At 41.8% G+C, this 17,238-nt stretch overlaps 1 protein-coding gene across 1 annotated transcript in view; it reads left to right on the forward strand.

Moving 5' to 3' along the window:
* Positions 1-6,224, forward strand: part of map3k15 (mitogen-activated protein kinase kinase kinase 15) — a gene marked incomplete at its 5' end in the record, with an annotated part of 25,346 nt that extends 19,122 nt beyond the window's left edge. The window contains 8 exons of the mRNA XM_079234493.1: positions 652-826; positions 1,284-1,469; positions 2,311-2,416; positions 2,565-2,808; positions 5,077-5,189; positions 5,277-5,383; positions 5,472-5,548; positions 6,100-6,224. Coding sequence (XP_079090619.1) covers positions 652-826; positions 1,284-1,469; positions 2,311-2,416; positions 2,565-2,808; positions 5,077-5,189; positions 5,277-5,383; positions 5,472-5,548; positions 6,100-6,193 — 1,102 coding nt within the window. The 3' untranslated portion in view covers positions 6,194-6,224. The remainder of the gene's footprint in view (positions 1-651; positions 827-1,283; positions 1,470-2,310; positions 2,417-2,564; positions 2,809-5,076; positions 5,190-5,276; positions 5,384-5,471; positions 5,549-6,099) is intronic.
* Positions 6,225-17,238: the final 11,014 nt, after the last annotated feature.

Below are 17,238 nucleotides of genomic sequence, written 5' to 3' on the forward strand. Positions count from 1 at the left end.
GTGTGTGAGTGTGAGTTTGTGCATGAGTGTGTGTGTGAGTGTGTGTGTGTGTGAGTGTGTGTGAGTTTGTGTGTGAGTGTGAGTTTGTGCATGAGTGTGTGTGTGAGTTTGTGCATGAGTGTGTGTGTGTGAGCATGTGTGTGCGTGAGTGTGTGCATGTGTGTGTGTGTGTGTGTGACTGAGTTTGTGTGTGTGTGAGTTTGTGCATGAGTGTGTGTGTGTGTGAGTGTGAGTTTGTGTGTGTGTGTGTGCGTGAGTGTGAGTTTGTGCATGAGTGTGTGTGTGTGTGTGTGTGTGTGTGTGTTTTGGTGGCAGGTGGCCTTATTGTGCCCACATCACGCCCGGCTGCCTTTTACGACCGTGATATAACGAGGTCCCGATAACTTTACGAGCTTCAGCTGGCGGGCTGAGCACACACACGCGCCGTACGTGCACACACACACACACGTACGTGCACGCGCTCGACCCCGGCGCGCTGACTCACGCTGCCGCTGCTGCCTCGGCACTTTCCTGGGCACACACAGTCGCCAGGAGAGGCTTGTATCTGTAAATAAACCGGACGGCGCGTCACGCCGCTGTAAATCAATTGCTGTATTTTTATATTGCGGTGAGATCACCGTGTGTGTGTGTGTGTGTGTGTGTGTGTCGCAGTGTTCCAGACGAGGGTTCGGTGTCGGACGACCGCAGCGCCCCCCCCTCCCCCGAGGACCGGGACGGCGGCCTGTTCCTGCTGAAGAAGGACAGCGAGAGACGGGCCATCCTGTTCAAGGTCCTCAACGACGACCAGGCGAAGGTCATCTCCAACCTGAAGGAGAACCACATCCAGGTGAGCGGAGCAGGGTTCTTCATACCAAGGAACATGAATACAAATATGTATTTTTAATATATGAATGCAATTTAAGCAGTTTATCAAGACATCTATTTAGCTTTAGAGTCAGAGTACAAATTACAATCAGGACATTTTCATGTACAACGTTGAAGAAAAGAAGCCTGTAATTCCAGATGCTACCACTGGGGGGTGCACACGTTTTAAAATCCTACAAATAAGATCTTTGAGGCCATTGAAGAGGCTTTAAATGAGTAGTTTTATTGACTTGCACCTGAGAGTTTGTCTTGATGCTTGATGTGTCGACACTGTCTGATATACACGATATACAATATCATATAACAGGGAAGTTTGGGACATTTATACTTCCTGTATGAGCTTAAATCAGGGTTTTGATGATATACACGGTATGTAAACGTGTGTGTGTGTGTGTGTGTGTGTGTGTGTGTGTGTGCAGGGCAGTGAAGAGCTCCAGCTGTCCGTGGACCACATCAAGCAGATCATCTGCATCCTCAGAGACTTCATCCATTCCCCAGAGAGGCGCGTCATGGCGGCCACCATCTCCAAGCTCAAGCTGGACCTGGACTTCGACTCCACCTCCATCAACCAGATCCAGCTGGTGCTGTTTGGCTTCCAGGACTCGGTCAGCACACACACACACGCACACACACACACACACACACACACACACACACACACACACACACACACACACACACACACACACACACACACACACACACACACACCTGGAAATAAGCAGGATACGCAAGCTGTTATGCTAGAGATTTGATCTTTTTTTAATAGCGGCTGGCACACGGCGCCCCGTAACATGTGTAGTAAAAAGGTTCTGTTATTTTAACAAATTACCTGGAATAAGATCTGATATGTACAAAATATTGTAGTCTGATACAACAAAACACTGTTAGGACCCATTTTGGATTTTGTTCTGAGTTTATAGCAGGAAAAACTGGGCAGAGTTATTAAACACCAAGGAATTGATCACTATTAAGTGTAAATATAATGTTTAACCAATACAGAACTTTTTTTGCACTTTATTTATGTTTAAAAATGTAAAAAAGACCCCAAAAAAGCTGGGGCAAATAAAATATACAAATCTGAAAAACTAGATTCACGGTAAAAAATGAATAATGAACCAAAAAAAAAAAAAACATACATATATATATATATATATATATATATATATATATTTATATGTATTATAACCAAACCAGCAGAATGATTCAGTTTTATTTAAAATAATGGAGACAAAATAGTAGGAAAATTGTCCGACATCTTTATTTATAAGGTATAGATCTTATCAGATTTAACTATTAATGATGAATTATGGAGAAAAAAGGTAAATATTGTTCCCCAACTATGTATTAATTGTGAGTTGAATACGATTACACTCATTAGTATCCCTTCATGTTAAATAAACTCTGAATATCTGTCCTTATTTGTCTGTTTGTCTGTTTTCTCAGGTAAACAAAGTCCTGAGGAACCATCACATCAAACCTCACTGGATGTTTGCGATGGACAACATCATCCGCCGGGCGGTGCAGGCGGCGATCACCATCCTCATCCCAGGTCAGAGGCCCTGAGCTCGTAGCGCCATCTAGTGGACGCGCGCGTGGCGCTCTGTCCTTCACCTGCACGTGTGAACTGAACAAAAACAACCCCCCTTTATGGAGTTGTTTTTGTTTAGTTCACATGACACGGGTTGTTCCTCCCACAGAGCTGCAGACCCACTTCGGCCCGGCGTCGGAGTGTGAGGGGGCGGAGAAGGAGGACGAGGTGGACGAGGAGGAGGTGGAGTTCGGTCCCGTTTTAGCTCCTCACGCCGACGACACCGGGGCGACGGCGGACCCCGCCCACCCCGTGGCCCCCACGCCAAGCTCCGCCCACTCGCAGGAGCCTCAGCGCTCGCATCATCACCACCTGGGTGCACAGCTGGGGCGGCTCAAGCAAGAGACCAACAGGTGCGTGCAAACACACCACACTGCCGCGCAGTCAGTGACGCGCCGCCATTCAGAGATTTCAACACATGCGATATTTTCCAACAACACACACACGCACACACACGTAGGACAAATTGCTGCAGTCAGGTTGGGTAAATGGAGTTCATGATGATGAAATTCTACTCAAATTAATCACGTGAGATAAGTGGAGGAAATGGAAAGAATGTGCACACACCCATAATGTGCACACACACACACACATACACACACATGCTATGCATGTCACGGATACAATAGCTGCAAGGCAGCGTGTCAAAAAGAAGTGTGTCCCTTGAGAAGGATAAAGCAGACCTGATCTGCATCATATTTAAGCGCTGATATAGTCTAAACGTCGCCATAGATAATGGAAAACTGAAGTTACTTTCTTTTTGTTTTTGGACGTCCTGTATCAGCAGCGACTGAAGCATGAAAACACAACCGTGGCAATAAAGACAAACGGTGCAGTGCAATGCAAAAGATCATGGAGATTATTCAACATTTAGAAAAGAAAGGCTTTCTGGATTTATTATTTATTCAGACTGAAATTATTGTTAAAAGGTCTTAAAACAACATGAGGCAAGTTAAACATTTATATATTTAATATGTTACGAGATTCTGATTTCAAATCAGTAATCAGTTTTCTGGGTGGAAAACGTGTTGTTACAGAGTGACCATGAGTTGGAAAACAGTGTGTCCTTTACAATAACTTAATTTTCTTGCCAACCTAGAAAGTACATGTGGGCGGGCGGCCATTGTAGAGATAATAAACAAATAAACGAAGTCTTCACTGATGCCAAAAGACGCATGTGATCACAGGTTTCTAATCTTGCTTTTGACACCTGGAATATCCCGGTAGTTTTTATGTTGGCGGGACTAAACAAACTCACATGAAGACAAAGCATTTTAGAATAACGTCACCACAACAGAGGTGATCTCTGCGTTAGAGGAAGAGACAAAAGACAAAAGACACTTCAGAGGGAAACTTTTAAAGTGACGTTCAACGTCCTTTAATTTTAAAACACATTTTGAAGCCCCGCCTTGCTTACATGGCTCACATACACACAGCTGGAGCTCACACTTGTCTCCTGCTGTTGAATTGTGTGTGTTTGATTGTTTTTGGATTGTTTTGCATTATTAATTAATCACTTGCGGTTATGCTCAGGATCTTTTGTTCTTGTTTGCAGGCCTCACAAAGGAATTTGGCCCTTTTTCAAAAAACAATAAATGCATTTCTGTTCCTTGTTATTTATTTTTTGTTTCCTGCCTTTGTGAAACGCTTAGTTTTGATTTCCTGGTCGCACCAGTTTTAAAGCTTCATGCGGCTCTTTTAATCTCCGATCGCTCCACTTCTCCCATTAAAGTCTCTCAAACCATCACATGTTCTCTCTGCACAGCTGTGGTGAGGGGACTATGGCGTCCACTTTCATACTCTGCAACTTCTAAAAGCTTTGCAGAAAAAGCTTTAAAATATTTAATTCATGATTGTATAAACTAAAATGGTGTTTTGCATCACAACTTCACATCCAAACAGAAATGAAACAGCTCTTTACACATTAAAACTGCACTCTGAAATGTAGAGTCTTTGGCCTTTTCATTTACAGCATGCTGTAAATATAGTCTATGGACACAGGTGCATTCTGGGTGCAGGTGATAACAGAGTGTGGTATTGCAATAGCAGTGTTTGGCAAACAGCACACAGGCTTTACATTATGTGTCTAATGTAGATAACTGTGTGTAGTTTGTGTGTTTTAGAATTAAAGTGTAAAACCCACAATGTGCTCGTGTGGTTTATCAGACCTGCTCAATAGATCCAGGAGTTAGTGGTTTCTACAATATCGCCATAAAAGTACCAGTTTTACTATTTCTGCAATTGCAAAAAACAGCAAATTGGAATTACAAACCTGTTTTCTAACAGGAAGTTGGATGAACTGATAGCTTTCTAACAGGAAGTAAGATGAACTGATAGTTTTCTAACAGGAAGTTGGATGAACTGATAGTTTTCTAACAGGAAGTTGGATGAACTGATAGTTTTCTAACAGGAAGTTGGATGCACTGATAGTTTTCTGAGGTCTGGGATCTTCTTCAGTCCCCCCTTCGTCCACCTGCCGGCCATATCGCTGCATAATCGCTGCATAATCGCTGCTTACGTTTCTATGTGTGTCGACAGCTTTCTGGTCAGACCGCGCCGCTATTCCTCCCCAGCCCTGTGACATGTATTGGCTATCGTAACAGGTGTCCCTGTCGCTGCAGGCTGCTGGAGGAGCTGCTGCAGAAGGAGAAGGAGTTCCAGCAGGTCCTGAAGGCCACGCTGCAGCAGAGAGCACACGACATGGAGCTGGTCCGAGTCAGACACCGGCCACTGGGTAAACACAATGGTTGATCATTAGTCCGGTTGTGCTTCTCTTCTGCTTTTAACTAATACAAACTATGTTTTTCTTCCTCTAAAACAGACATTTTACCTCCCTCCATCTTCAAAGTCCCAGCAGACCACGAGCCAGACAAGCAGCTCACTGATTGGCTGAAAGAGCAGGGCGCCGACGCCGACACCATCGATAAGGTTGAGTATCCGGCGGCGTTTGAACATCTGTCCGTCAGCCATTTTGAAATGTTCAGCACGGCTTTAATTTGGTCGCGTTGTGTTGTAGTTCGTGCTGGAGGAGTACACGCTGACCGACGTCCTGGCCGAAGTCACCAAAGACGACCTCCATTGTCTACGTCTACGGTAGCTACGCTTCATATCATCACCAATGTTGGCGGCGGGGACATGAAGGCCGGCTTCTCTTGGCGGCTGACGTTTGTTATTTAGAAAAGTATCGGTAGGGAAGAAACTAATCCTTCGACAAAGTTATAAATCTTTAAAAAAGAAATTTACCCGCGATGGTCTCGTGGATTTTGAGTTCCAGTTTCACGAGGCTTCAGGCCGTCGCGCTGCTAAGGCAGGTAGATGCTTACGGGATCTGACACACTTTCATCGTAGCGCACCTTGCAGGTTCACAGCAAAGCTGCAGAACTCTGGAATTCAAAGCATCTTCCGACAACCGGCACGTCAGGTGAATCGACCGGTACTTTCTCCGTGCTTTCCAAACACGTGTCTTCAGACAGCTGATGGAAAGTCCGCCTCTTGCATTGATCTGCAATTATTTGTGACTTATATTATTACTATTATTTCCGTCAGCCTCCAAGAGTAGCGTATTCCGTCTTCCTCTCTGAAAGAAGCATTTTTTGACGCATTCGTACGTCAATCTGTAGTGGTTAACCCCTCGTTCCCCACAGGGGCGGAGTCCTCTGCCGCATCTGGCGGGCCATCCAGCGGCACCGGGAGCGAGAGAGGCTGAGGCCCGACGAACGCTCGGAAGACGATGCATGATGGGAACGCGGTCCACGGCTCTGGAGGACTCTCGATTGGCGGAAAACACGCACACATCTGCACACTACTGCATGGATCTCTCTCCACAGTGCCTTTCTCACGCTGTAGTCGCTGTGTTTTATGTACTGAAACAGATTGGACCAGACCAAAGCCCCCCTCCATGTATCTGCACGAGCATTTAAATGCCACAAACTCCCCTCGGAATCGTTTCTCAAATAGTCCGTGACGTAGCCGTTCAGTGGCGTCCGATAAACGTCTCAATATATCGACATAATTGTGCCAAAACACGCCTGCGTTGCTTCCGCCTTAAGCGTTGCTTCCGCCTTAAGCGTTGCTTCCGTCTTAAGCGTTGCTTCCGCCTTAAGCGTTGCTTCCGCCTTAAGCGTTGCTTCCGTCTTAAGCGTTGCTTCCGCCTTAAGCGTTGCTTCCGTCTTAAACGTTGCTTCCGCCTTAAGCGTTGCTTCCGCCTTAAGCGTTATCAAACAAATAAACCAACCTCCACGAGGACGAGGAGGGGTTGTAATTATCTGTAAACTCATATCTCATATTCATGGCCTACTTTATTGCTATGTAAAGAAACAAGACGAGTCTTAAAAGCATTATAGTAAAACAAAAACGTTGAATATCATGGAAACAATTTGATTTGGCTGCAAAAAATGTACCCAAAGGAAGATTTTGAAGACTTCCTGTTTTTAAAGCGTTCTTTGTATGATCCCCCAGACACCTAAATAGTGCTTGTGATGGACTATTCACGCGACCAATCACACGGCTCCAATGCCAAACTCAGACTGCAACCCTGAGAATGAACTTTACTCCCCAGTCCGATCTGCTCTCCTCTCCCGCTTCCTGGTGAATGGCAGACCGTAAAACGCCTCGATATCGTTCTGCAGAGTCCATCAGCAACGTCTCTTTCTTTAATGTAGTAATTAGAATATAAATTGTGCGTAAATTCTATCGAGCCAAAACCACGTAGGCCTTTAGACTGGTCTGTCTGCCGGTCCCTTTGTTCTGCAGCCAAATTGCAAACTCAGAATTTACTGGGTAAATATCTAGATAATCCATAATTGTGCAATGGTGGGTATATACGCTAATGCACACAAGTGTTTTAAGTCTAAATGTTTAAAGTTTGTAACATAAACACAATGTAGCCGCATTGAGATCATAACTGCCACCACGTCACTGCCTTCACATTTGTACGCATGTTATTAATATTTCCTTGATGTACTTTATGAAGTTACTATTCTTTTCTCCTCTGTGTGTTTTGTGTATTTAAATGTTTTTTTTATTCATTATTCCACCTGTTTTATGTACGTGCTCGTGTGTTTCATGGATTGCTTTAAAACTGCAATAAACTCGGAAATAATAAATGAAAATGTTGCCCACACTCACATTATCTGCCTGAATAGATTTACTAAAAATACTCTTTAGGACTAAACAATGAATGATCCCACAGAAATGTTTACTGCTGTTCTTATCCAGATGATTCATGCTAGCTTTGTGCTAGCTTATGGCTGAAACCTCCTATTTTAAGCCTATTTTTGACCTGTTGAGCCAAACCACTGCGGTATCACTTGTTATCTCGACCCGTGACATCCTCTCAATGCAAATTCACCTATTGGGGTAATTATTTCGTTATTCAATAGGTAAGCTTCTGAGTCTCCAGCCCTGCCAGTGGCTCAGTGAGACTGTAATTAGACACAATGGAGGTAATAAAAATAACATGATCTCATGCTAACACACTCAGACTCTCTTGCATTCCACTGTTAACCCTTATTAAAAAGGTGATTAAACCATTGTCATCTTCAAATTAGGCTCAAAGGAAAGTTTTTGCAAAGCTAACGTTTTGTCTCTATTGTAAACCCATTTATCTAAAGCCTCGCCCGTGAACTCGGGCTCCAGCGGGTGGAGTTGGCAATGGGAAGCAAAGATATAGAGCATTGTGTAATTAAGTGACGTCATGGAGCATGTTCACCTTTACCAAACCAACAGGTTTACTTCTTCAGGCTGCAATGAAAGCGGAAAAAAAAAAAAGTGGTCCTACATTCCAGAAGAATGTAGTGTTAACCCCATGAAAACTGTGGAGCCCATATGGACTCTATGGCAGATATTGCTATACAAATTGTATAATTAACTTCTTCATTTACTCATAACCAGTAACATATAGACTGATATGTACACATCTGAACACACAACTCACATTATTCTCTTTTATTATAACATCAACATTATTCAAATAGCCCTAGTGGTTGCAGAGATGCACCTTTTTTAGTTTGGGTATGACATTTTCAAGCAGAGGCCTAAAAGTAGGAGGGATCAGCTTGGAAAGAACGTCCATTATCTGAGTACATTCTTTTAGTTTTAATTAATCTGAACTATCCAAGAGTGTTCTTCCTTGTTTGTGTGTAGTTATTAGAACTGGGTGGTAACTCAACTCAGCGAGGAAACAAGTTAAAAAAAATACTTTAACATTCATTGAAACTTTTTTCATTTTTAATGAAGACATTTTACTTGAATGTAAGCAATACAGAAGCTGTTGTAACGTTCATATAATGCATTAAAACATTTGACAGATTTGTAACACAACTTAAAGCTTGCAGATTTTCCATTGTGTATCTTTGAAGGAATCATTTGCGTTGGATGAAAAGCTGATACCGCTTTCACACGTGTGACAGCAGGTGTGCCAGCAGCCCGTTAGCTTAGCTTAGCATAAAGACTGGAAACCGAGGGTAAATGCCTACCAGGACCCCTGAAGCTCACTCAGGTGTGAGGCAGGAGCATGTATATATAAAAACAACTGGATACAGTGTTGGAGGCGCCGTCCATTCCCACAAAAGTTGCTCAGTGGTGCATGAAGGCAGAAAAACGTGACTTCCAAGTATAAAATTAACCGGATCTTGCAATAATTTTCCAAAACCACTGGGCAAGCGCACTAGCGTTTCCTTTGACTCCATGCTCAGTCACATGAACGGAGGAAGAAAATTGACTTTGGATTTAGCTATTTTGCATGTCAACATAGGGTCACTTCTGTTCACTGGTTGCAAAAAAACAAGATGGCGGCAGCCAAAATGCTGAACTCGAGGCTTCAAAAACCGCAAACCAAATGGGTGACAATTTTTGTGCAGTACCTCTTTAAATCTGCATGATTTACTTTTCTTGTTTTATTGATAATGCTACGTCTTGCTACATATTACCAACATTAATTTGCCCCGCTCTGCAGCTGTCAGAGGTATGTATTTCATCATCGCCGCCACGACATGTTAATTCAAATCCTGCTCTGCAATGTCGTTCATGGTAAAAAATAAGATGCCTTTCATTCAGTGCCGATTGTCCTCTCATTTCTGCCTGAGACATGTAATCATTGACAGCTGTTTCAATTCAGTCTTTACAACAATGCCTTTGAGTTTTCTTTGTTCCCACATTTATGTCATTAAGATTGTATGTCAATTGTCATTAGAATCATTCCATCCATTCAACATTGCTTTGTGGATTCTAGTGCCTTTGATGGTGAGAGTGCCCTGTTCACCTGGAAGACGACAACACAAGTAATTACAGGTATATTGCATGTTGAGGAGTTAATAACAGATGAGCTCAAATAAAGTCAGGACTTGTGGTTACAATTGAGCGAGGCAGCTGTGGTGAGAAAAACAAGTGTGAACAGGTTTTTAGTAAAAATAACTACTCAGTTTAGATATTGTGTACAGACAGAAAGCACTATATTTAGTATCAAGTTTTGTGGTATAAACATCCTGGTTGTGACCATTTGAGGTACAGAAATTGCTGCAGTCCTGTAGGTTTCCCATTAAATACACTAGTTTTTAGATATAGAGCAGCTTGCTGTAAGCCAGTAGAATTACTTTAAACAAGCTAATCTATTTTTCAGAGCTCATGGGACATTCAATTCCTGTGAGAAATGGCTAGCAGGAAGATAAACAACATTATTCTCACCCTTATCACTCCGTCCATACTCTGCCTCCACTGGGATCATGGCCGTTGTCGCCCACGCTGGCAGTTACCTCAAAATGGCCGGACTCACTAGATTCCAGATGGTATGCGACCACGTCGTAGCGCCCAAGGCTGATCCTGGCAATACAACCCTACAGGGCTCAGGTGCACTACCTCATCAGACTCATGGACACCTACAAGAGCTGCAGGAATGAAGCACCGTACCTCAAGTTTCCTCGTCACCCTGCAGGGTCCCATAAGTTCAAACCCGGCAAGAGACTTCAGGACTGTCGGGAGCCAGGAATTGAATTATACTTTGGAAGGGGTTCTTTTTGGGGGTTGTTGCAGCACATGCCGCATTTAAGTTGATTTAACAATAACAATTGGTGTCTGCAACTAACTGCTTTGTTTCGTTTTTGACTGTTTTAATTTGCCGTTCTTGGGGGTTTTCAAACATATTATGCAGTCCGGTGGCAGAGACCGCATGCACTTGGGCGTAAAAATAGGAAAATATAACCCAATCGGCTTTCATCCATTCGTGCAATGACCACTGCCACTCAAGAAACAGGAAGTTTACCATTTCAAACCATTGTCCGAGCTTGCAATGCAGCATCTTTGTTATAGTTTGTTATAGACTTTGTTGTTTCTCCAGGGAAATCATTAAGAAGCTAAATGATTTAAAATACCATCTGTATCATTAAAGCGATGTACATATTGCATAGTAATAGTAATTCTGTAATAGGCCATTCTGCCTACTGAGTACTATTTCAATGCCAATGTTGTGGACATTTGGTTGTTGAGAGAATACATATTGAGAGTAATTTTAGTAACAGAGAGTAGTATTAGTGACAGAGATTCGTTGTCTGCAGTCGGGGTTCAGAATGGGCCCATCGTCTTCCTCCTGTGTAGCCGGTTGGGAGCTCTCACTCCCTTGTGAGTGTTTCTTTTGCTGCTGGAAGGAAACACAAAACGGGTAAGGCGGCATTACTTCACAGGGCGAGTTTTGGCAAACTGTAGGTTGTTGTGTTCCAGATTTGTATGTGCTTGATGAATAATGGTGAGTAGAAATTTGAGAGTAGAAACAATAGACAATAAAACAAAACACAAGGGGGGAGGTATTTGTATATATCATTACTATTAATACAAAATATTAATAAAATCTGAATTATTGAGTATAGAGTCACAATCCAAGAAGCCAGAACTCAAATTGTCCACAAAAGCAAATATTCTCCTTTCTAGCTGGTAACTTACAAGTTTGAGAACCGTCAGAAGCAAAGTAAAACAGCTGTGGGTAGCTAGCGAATAAAGCTCACTGCAAGAGATTGGAAAGCGCTATCTTGACATTTCAAGTTGCTTTAATAATACTTGATCATATTTTAAGTATAATAAGGCTGTAAGGATGAAGAAAAGATGTGTTTGGCAAAAGCAACTCTATCTCAGATAACTGGGGTTTCAACTTCAATCCAATAAAGAGCAGGACAACACTGCTAGCGTGCTGAATCCTAACAGCATTCAGGATAACCCAACGAACTGTTGTGTCACAGTCACGGCTGTGCGCCTGGTTCTTCCTCGTGTAACCCACGATCCACCTTCACTTCACACCTTCCGCCTCAGCCAGCGATCTGCTCCTCAACCTTCCTCTGCCAGTGACTACGTTTACATGCACAAAATATTCTGTTTTTCGGCCATATTTCTAAAAAGGCAATATTCTTACTAAGCTGTTGACGTGGTTAATGAAAATGAACATTCCACTAATATTCTCATTAGTTCAGCACCCGTAATACAAGGAGCACTTTCAGGAGACCGAACACTGTGAAGACGGGCTTAAAAGCAAAGGCCCTTCAGCGAGGGTCTTCGATGTCGGATTGGCACAGATCGATAATCCAGAGAGCCAAAGGCGGCCAGAGCAGAGCAACTGAATCCTGCACATCTGTTCAATCTGACTTCTTTTTTTTGCAACCAGAGGAGTCGCCCCCTGTTGGTCACTAGAGATAATGCAAGTTTTAAGACACTTCCGCATTGTCTTCACTTTGCAGAACCGGAAACTCAAAGGCATTGCATGTTTCACTGAGAGACTTTGAAGTGACTTTTGGGTTTTTAGTCTTTCTAATGTTTCACAGTGTTATACTTCAACAGTTCTACGACAAAATGCAAAATGATCTTTTAAATTGACAAACATCATACATCGTGTAATTCATGGCACCATGGTTGCCGACCAAAAGGGGCGGGACTTCAGCTCTCTATTGACTTTGAGTATTTTAAACCAAAACGTTGGGATTGAAAAGCTCATATAAAAGAGTCCCAGAAAGTTTTTGTCACAATAAAAAAAAAAGATGTATATGTTGTCATTGTTATCAGCTTTGTGTGTGTGTGTGTGTGTGTGCGTCGATGTGTAAGTTACCACAACATTGCAAGAAGGTTTCGCATCTTGCGAGGTGTTGAGGCCACGCACACTTGGCGACGTTTCCACTTTATGACACTTGGAAGAGAAACAGAAGTCGTGAGGATGGGACATTTGAAAACATATGTAATAGGTTGTGGGCAATCATTAACATGGAGGAAATGGAGGGAAAGGAAACACAAGGACAAAGGAGGCAAAGTAATCTTACACTGCATTGATGCTGCACCCTTCTGTGATGCCCTGCCAGTGACACTGCACCGGCCCGCCCCTTTTAAGAATGGATTTCACAACATGGACTTTGGAGAAATCCGTACAGCAACCGTGATGCCCTGCACACACAAATATGCACTCAAAAGCAGAATAGTCATATGATATTTTAATGAAAACAGGGTTTTTTGGCAGGCAACTTCAAATACTTCAGATATCTTAAAGGCTGTTGGCTCAAATAACTTTTGCGGGGTTTTATGGTTTATGTTCATGTTCATTCTTCCTCACACTTCCTGTGTTTTGGATGGACAAAAAAGTTATAGGCGATATCAAATACAGCGTGACAGCTTGAAACCTTTATTAACGTCATAGATCTTGCAAGCTCAGTTTTCACAACGAGAGCTAATCCTTTTGGCTAACCCCAATGTTTAAAAAAGTGGAGGATCATGTAAAATGAAGCATGTTTTTACATGTTTTCTGCACGGGACATTTTTGGGGGGAAACTAGGGGAGCTGCTATATTTCAAGCCTACGCTTTTTATGCAAAAATCAACGACCCCAAAAAGAATTCATACAAGTCTCTCCCCTTTCACATCGCTATTTGATCCATGTGAAAATATAGAAAGTGCAGCTCTAAACAGGCACGAGGAAGTTTCTTAATAGAGAACAGAGCTGTAAATCAACTATTTTGTATTCTCAACAAATGGCTGTTGCAGCCGTGTTGAACAATTGAGAAATTCTCTTCAAATTCCTGCAGGAGTTGAGGTTTTATTGATTTGTAGCGATCAACAACCATATTAACCCACCTGCAGATCCATCGGAATCATTTTAAACTTATGCTGTTACACTTTTTACACTTTCTTTGAGTGCAAAACAGCGCTGCTCAGTTGTAGCATGCAGTTTGACTCCCGACGTAAAAACAACAAGTAGATGACACAAACCAGAAGGAAGAATATACTTGCATGTGCAGAAACATGTGGGCCCGGTGACCTAAAACAATGACCTACCTGCTGCCTGAATGGCCACCCAAAGAAGAGCCAGAGTCAGAATAGAAAGCAGCCTCATTTCTCCAGAGACGAGAAGTTGTGTTCTTCTTGAATGATTGCGGGAACTGGTGTGAAGGTGAAGCGGTTGAGTATTGTTTGTTGACAGTAGTGGGATTCACTGCCAGGAATAGAGATCTCGGAGGGAGGGTCTAACGTGCCAGTGTGTATTCAGTTACACAACAGGTGCTTACAGGTGCCCTTACAATAGACTCTTGTTTTACGCTGGATAGAAATGTAGATTTTTGTTTAGTTTTTGTGTGTGTGGATTGAGCGGGTTAGATTTCCATCACAAGATCGCTAAACATTATTGAATTTCATTTTGATGGAAAAAAACAAAACCCCAGGCATACATATCATACCAGATAGCATTGTATCGCTGCTCGCTGACCTTAATTCTCCGTCGGCTAAGCAAACAAAGCCAACAAACAAAAAGCAAAGTTCCCTTTCCCAGCCTGGTGTAATTTACAGCTCTGTAATCTTAGATTAGAGCTCCTACGTCCAAACTAAGTTCCCTCTCTTTTGATGATATCTTATCTTTAACGGCTGCAACATTCCTGCAAATCAAGGTCATGTCTCGCGAATCATTTTGTTGACTTTCACCCAAAATTCAACCTCACACATTTGTTTATCTTCAGAAACGTTGGGATCATCACAAAGTTCTGCATGTCTGAACTGTTTGGATGGAAAACATTTAAGTTAAGAGAGTTATTGAGTGAAAAATAGTTGATTGTTTTGCCACTTGGGGGGTGCCGAACAAGCTATGCACATAATGCTGTTGACAATCCTTAAATTGCATTCGCAAAAATACAAACAAAGTTGATGAGAGCTGAATTCATGTTGCAAACACAAAATACATTTGCTAAAATGGCTTAGTTGTGGTTTTAAGAGTTCTTTTTCTATTACGAACGACCCCATTTCCTCTTGAAGCATGAAGGGTTGCTATTTTTATGTCGTAATATGACCTCCAATACGGGGGAAGCCCACATTGTCACACTCATTGTGCAAACTTGCTGGCAAGATAACATTCATTTCCATTAATCTATAACAAAAGATAAGGTTACAGCCACTGTTGAAATGAAAACCACGAGGCTGCAAAATTTGATATTTTCAGAAATTAGTAAGAATATGATTGTTTTTAAGAAAGTTGTTAAGATCCTTCAACCCATACAAGTGCAAATGAACCTCAGCGTGTTATATACTTGTTAAAAACTTAAAGTGGTGGCTTGTTTTCACACCTGTTATACGGTAGCACTGTAATCTCTTATTACAGAAACAAGGAAATATCAGCTCACACGTTCACACACACGTTCCTGGACATTCCCACTGTTAAGGTCTGTTACTATTTTAAGCACTGCTATTTTTAGCTCCTCAAAGGCTGTGGTATAAAAATAGGTCGCTAACTCAAGGTAAAACCTTGAGAGGTGTTAACGAGAACATCACCTCATGATGTTCACTAGACTTTGTACAGGCTGTATATCTTAAATCGTTAACATTGAGTCCGTAGCAGGGATAAATATTTTAAAATCCAGGTTAAGGAGTTGATTATTAACTAGGGATTTTTCAAAATAATTTCCTGCAATATAACATTTTGAGTTTAGCCCAGATAAAGTTATATCTAAGGCTACTGAAAGAAGAGGACAGTGTAGATTTTAGTAATATAATAAACAGTCTGGAAGAGTTCATATTTTTGCACCATAGTTAGAAACTTGTGCATAAACGACACATTTGGACATATAGTAAAATAATTAATAAAATGAATTAACCTGTTAATTTTGTATTGCATGTGAACTAATTGCCTTGAAGGTATGGTTGTCTTCATTTCTTCAACACTGGAGAAGCTGCTCCCCATCTCTGCTGGAGGCTAACGGCTAGAGGTTGCGTTAGCCGCTACTAGCATCACACCCGAATGTCAGTACAGTTGCGTTTGGAAATGTTGGATTTCTGGCAGTTTTTGTACAACAGTTTGGTTTCTTTTGTCGTTTATATTCCTCAAAGCTATCAAAAAGTTGTGGTGTCAAAGCTTTTACATCGGCAATAGTATTGATGCACCTCAAATTCTCCTGTTAACTTTCAGATCGACTCATAAACTGTAACTGCACTGTAAACACATGCTCCAAAACAAACAAGCATGAGCAACACTCATTCCTAGACTGAATTCAGATGACAGGGAGAAATATTTTTTTAAAGGGCTGAAGTCCACAAAGAATGGGACTCTTCCTGATATCACCTGTGACATCATCATTGAGGTCCTTTGTGTCATTTTATGACGCAAAACTACTGTGTCAAAGCCTGTCTTCCTGCAGTAAAACAATTATGCTAATTACAAATGCTGATGAAACGGCATCCCACTGTAATCACATGCAAGGAATTTAAATTGTACCTGGGTATGACGCAATTCAAAGTGGTGTATATAATTATGTAGTTATAGACAATGGCATCACTGCAGCTCCTCAATAAACATCACACCCATATTGTAAATGATTAAACAATAAATAAACATGCATTCTCTCTACTGACTGGGGGCGACTCCTATGGTTGTATAGAAGTCTATAGAAAATGACTCTACTTCTCTCTTGATTTATTCCCTCAGTAAACATGAGTTTACATATAACAGAACAGACCATAAAGCAGGGGATGCTTTAGGGCGGGTCTACCTTGGGAATTCCCAACAGCATTTTGGTTACAATTAACGTTAATCACAGATCTGAATCTAACTTTAGCTGATAACTTTACCCAGTCATTTAGGTCCAATTAAGTACACTGCAACACAACTTCGTAAAAGGTTGATGGGTAAACGATCATGGTTTATGTTCAAATAAGCATAATCGTAGTAGTTTGGGTTACAATAATAACCACATGGTTATGGTGAGGAGGCGGTCGTGGTCAACAGATATTCCAACGTTGACTTTGCACCTCACCCATTCTGATTTCCTCCTAATGATTAATGAAATTGAGGAAGAACATCTTCGATAAACACGTTAATTAAGGACCACAAAGCAGCGACTTGCCAAGTAGGTAGTAGGCCTGTCGGCAAGAGCCATTAGTGATGCAACGTTTTAATTAGGCTCCACAAGAGACATTAGTCAAAGCGGCAAACCTCTGAATTGCAGCTATTTTGGATCTCATGTCACTTCTCTTACTGTTGGGTGATTATTTTACACAAAAGCATTCAGTAAGTAGATCTTCACTTGTATATTCTTTCACAAAAAACATGCATTAGCAGACAAATTGCCAAAAAATGAAAAGCCACTTCACTCATCAAAGTGTGATAGTTGTTATTCTCCAAATGTTCACAAGGTCCTCGTCATTATGTTGAGGTTAGCTGACCCTCAGATAACAGTGTGTATCTTTCCTAAATTGGTAAAAGATACACAAAGCGATTCACACACATCACGTATACGCGCTCACACACACACACACACACACACACACACACACACACACACACGC

Source organism: Taurulus bubalis, assembly GCF_910589615.1.
Source record: "Taurulus bubalis genome assembly, chromosome: 18".
NCBI classification, from domain to species: domain Eukaryota; kingdom Metazoa; phylum Chordata; class Actinopteri; order Perciformes; family Cottidae; genus Taurulus; species Taurulus bubalis.